Source organism: Merops nubicus, unplaced genomic scaffold, assembly GCF_000691845.1.
Source record: "Merops nubicus isolate BGI_N331 unplaced genomic scaffold, ASM69184v1 scaffold4548, whole genome shotgun sequence".
Classification (NCBI taxonomy): Eukaryota; Metazoa; Chordata; class Aves; order Coraciiformes; family Meropidae; genus Merops; species Merops nubicus.
The window spans coordinates 6,096-10,143 of NW_008626194.1; the positions used below are offsets into that span (position 1 = coordinate 6,096).

The 4,048-nt window shown below is 37.7% G+C and overlaps 1 protein-coding gene across 1 annotated transcript in view; it reads left to right on the top strand.

Annotated features, from left to right (window-relative positions):
* Positions 1–527: 527 nt before the first annotated feature.
* Positions 528–4,048, top strand: part of LOC103778321 (golgin subfamily A member 4-like) — a gene marked incomplete at both ends in the record, with an annotated part of 38,241 nt that continues 34,720 nt past the window's right edge. Inside the window, 2 exons of the mRNA XM_008945903.1 lie at positions 528–755; positions 3,381–3,560. Of these exons, the coding sequence (XP_008944151.1) occupies positions 528–755; positions 3,381–3,560 (408 nt within the window). The remainder of the gene's footprint in view (positions 756–3,380; positions 3,561–4,048) is intronic.

The window sequence follows — 4,048 nt, forward strand, 5'->3', positions numbered from 1 at the left end:
CTATTTATGTGCTGTAGGCTGCTTCCTGGCTAGGAAGTTTTGCTGTATTCTCTTAAGAGGGTCACAGGGAAGGAGCATGAGGATTCACTTCCGTTAATTTTTAATCTTAAAGCTTACGCTGGCAAAGATCTGTTTAGATACATTTGTAGGGGGCTGTTGTGGTTTTGCCAGTCTTGTAGAAAGACTGCTCAATTATTATTTTTTCCTAGTATATTAACAACTTGTTTCTTTACTAATCTCTCTCGCTGTAATTCTGGATTGTCATTGACACAAAGTTTCACCGAGTAAAATTTGATTCTTGTATTGAAATGAGTCTCTGGTACTGGTGTGAGATTTCTTGCTTCTTTGCACAGTTATCCAGAATGTTCTGAGTGTGTAGCAAGTAGGAAGATAAAGCAGTTTTTCTGCAGATGTATATATTTTATCAAGACAGGATCTTCATTACCTATGACTATGTTAATCTTGTGGTCCTGCTACCTTTTTCTCACTTACCTCTCCCTCTACCTCTTCCAATCTTTTCTGCACAGTTTGCTGACCTCAGACAACGAAAAGCAAAAGCCAACGTCGCGCAGCCGCAGAAAAAGGCGTCGCAGAGGAAGGGCTCGGCTGTCCACACGCATGACCTTCCGCAGGAAGAGCACGCACTAGCGGCCCAGGGGCTTGGTGAGGGGGTACAGAGTAAGGCTGAAGACTCCAACCTACTGGAGAGTAAGGCTGAAGACTCCAACCCGCGAGAGTCAACAACAGAGACAGAGGTAAATCTTAGTATTTCTTGTTTCGCTTCGCACTGTCTGCAGGTAGCAAGTGTTCCAGGTGATTGCTTCACTTAATTGGATATTGGTTCGCTGGCACTGTTAACTAGCTGCCATTGAGAAGTGAACTGGTGTATTTTCACTTGTAATAATGAACTCTCTTATAAAGTGATGTAAATAACTGAAAAAGTCTCCATTATATGGACTGGACAGCTGGTATTATCAAGGAGCTGTCTGCTGTTTGCCCGCTAAAGGTTTTTCACCTTTCGCTGTCATGAACTTGAGTTTGGGCAGACTTCTGGTTAAGTGGCTGGGACTCTATGAAATGGCAAATTCAGACTGAGAGGCTTAGGAGATGAGCAAAACTGCGAGGGCCTTGAAATGCACAGCTTTGTTTGGTTTTGTATCACTTTGCTGTCTCATGTGTGCTTAATGTTTTTTTTTTTAAAAATACAATTTGTCCCAGCATGCTCCTAGTAGCCCTTGTAAAGCCAGCAGAGATATTACATTCTCTGACAGACTTGTTTAAAATGTAACACTGCTTGTGCCTGATGTATCTCAGTACACCAAGAGTACTGGTGGCCCTCTGAATGTACTCATGTCAATAGATGGAGAAACGTGGCTTATGATCTAGCTTGAGGCTACGAGACATCTGCTAATACATGTACTGGTCTGCTTGAATTAAGCAGTTGCTTTGTCGCTTCAGCTCACAGGCAAGATTTTATTTTTTTTTCATCAGCTGTGGATTAGACAGTCGTGTAAATGCTTTCTCTCTTTCTGTCTTGTAATAATTAAACAAAACATGGTCTTGAACTATTTTTGTTTTTAATAGGAATCCAGCTTGCTTCAGCAGTGGTTGGCTAATGCTTTCACAAGCCTCAGAAGCTAGAAGGCAGCTCTGGCTACAACAGACTCTGTCTGTCTTGGTCTGGGAGTTTGTTTAGACAGTAATTTCCCAGTGCATTTTAGCATGTTTTCTATGCAGAGACTGAGGACTTTTGGGGAGATGGCGCCTTCAGCATGAAAAGCATCTCTCTGGCTGTTGATGTATTATCCTGCTTTCTGTTTTGAGGGTATCCCTGGTGCTTTCAGGATATCCTGAGCATAATGATAGCATTGTAAAGGCTTTTATGAAGCTACATGCCAAGCTGTCTGCACTAAGGAAAAAGCATACAGCTTTTGTCACTCAACCATAGCAGTGTCCTTATTACATTCATGTGAACTTAAATTATAAACAACAAACAAAATTACTTACTGCTTCTAAACAGCTTCTGTCAAAATAGCTGATTTGTAAAGCAAATGCAATTGCTTTCTAGGTTATGTGGAGAGGGCACCTCTAGGGAGACAGCAGTCATTTGGAACTGCTTCAAAATACGGGGAGGGCTATGGGCTGCCTTTTTTAAATAGTGCTACAGTAGTCTTCATCTTGTGAGTTTAGTGAGAGGTAAATATCTTTCAAGGTATCAAGCTACATTAAATATACATGTCAGAAAATAGTACTGCTTTTGTAACTTCCTAAATGATTTTACCATGTTTGTTAAATAATCTTCTGTCAGTTAGTTTACTAATATTTAGCAGAAGATTAAAGAGTGCTCAGCTATATTTACAAGCCACAAAATCAGAAGATAAAAGATTAAATCCTGATGGTGAGACTTAGCCATAAATTTTTCAGTAGACATTCTTAAAAATATTTTTTTTCAATTCATTTGACCTTGTATGGCCAGCTGAGTGTAGCATTAAACTCAGTCTCTCTGTCACTGGTATTTTATCTCAATCGTGGGCCTTTCTGGCTGATGTGCCTCATGTATCTTTGAAATGGCCATGATTTATTGTTTTATTTGTTTACTTATCAGGGGAGTACTGACTTGTTCAACTGGGATGTACTGAACAATCTTGCAGCTGAAGTAAGTGTGAAAGAATGTATCTGTAGTAAAAGAAGCTGATATGCGTGGAAAGAAGAGTGTGATAGGTTACTAAAATTATTAGCTACTGAGTATTGTTATGAAATGTGATAAAGGTGATGCAATATCACTTTTACAGCTACTTATCTGTATGTAAATGTACTGGCTGGGGAACTGGTTTTAGTTAAATTGTGGACATTGTCCAAAGAAAATTGAATTCTGTTTTTATCTGAAAAGTAGGTTTATTCTTTGTTTCAGACATTAAAACAAAAATATTTGAAATAAAATACTGTCTTCTGTGAGAATTGTTAGTTTTTCCTGAGAAACCACAGGATTGATTGAAGCAACTTCTTTGTTTTGCTGTTAAAGGCCATAGAAACTCAAAGCATGTTGAATATTTATTTGCAATAGCTGCTTACACTTGAAAGTCAAGAACTTTACATTGCTTTTTTTACATTTACATTTTTCCTATGGATGGACTGCTCTCCAGTCAGCAATGGTAGAAGTAAAAACTGTTTAATTTTAGTAGTATTCCCCCCTTCCCTTCATATGATAGTTCAGGGTTTGTACCTTAAAGTATCATATGAAAAAATATTATCTGTGAAAAGTTTTTATTTGAAATTCTTCAGAATCAAGAACTTCATGTATACTTCACGTATTTAGAGCAATCACAGAATGGAAATGCAATACTGTTTTGGTGACTACTTTTTTTGTTTCTTTTATGAAGGAATTTACAATAAATTCTGCTGCTGAATACAGTGATCTTGATGCTAAGATGTGTGAGGCAAGAGCAGCTGAGTTAGAGAACAGACTCCTGGAGAAACAGGAAGCAGTCGAAGGAATCACTGCACATATGGATGAGCTACAGGAACAGCTTACCCAGCACAGTGACTCTATGAACCTTCAGGTATGTTTCATAGAATTGGATAATGGGCATAATACTACTTTATTTTAATCCTCAAAGTATTTAGGAGGCAAAACTCAAACGAAGTATTGGTGTTTGGTTTTTTTTGACAAGTAGTTCACCTTGCTAACATGTGCTGTAAAAGTAATGCTTAAGTTTTCCATACACCAATGTCCAGGACTTCATACTGCTTGAATCAAGTGAGAGTAAAATTAGATTTGAAATGCTTCTATTTTAAGAGAGCTTTTATGAAATGCATAGTTAAATTCTTCTGCTGAGAAATGGTTGGACACTTAGTAGTAGTGTTTAATAAAAATAGATTTTCTTACTATGTTGAGAAGTGGGCCTTTATAGAGAGAACCTGCAAGAATCACTAAGTTAAATATAGTTAATAATACATTGAAGTAGAGGCTTAATGTAAAAACATGGAGCTTTTATTTTTATAAATACTGACATTAAAACTATGCATGTTGCATATCAAGTTCCTGCTG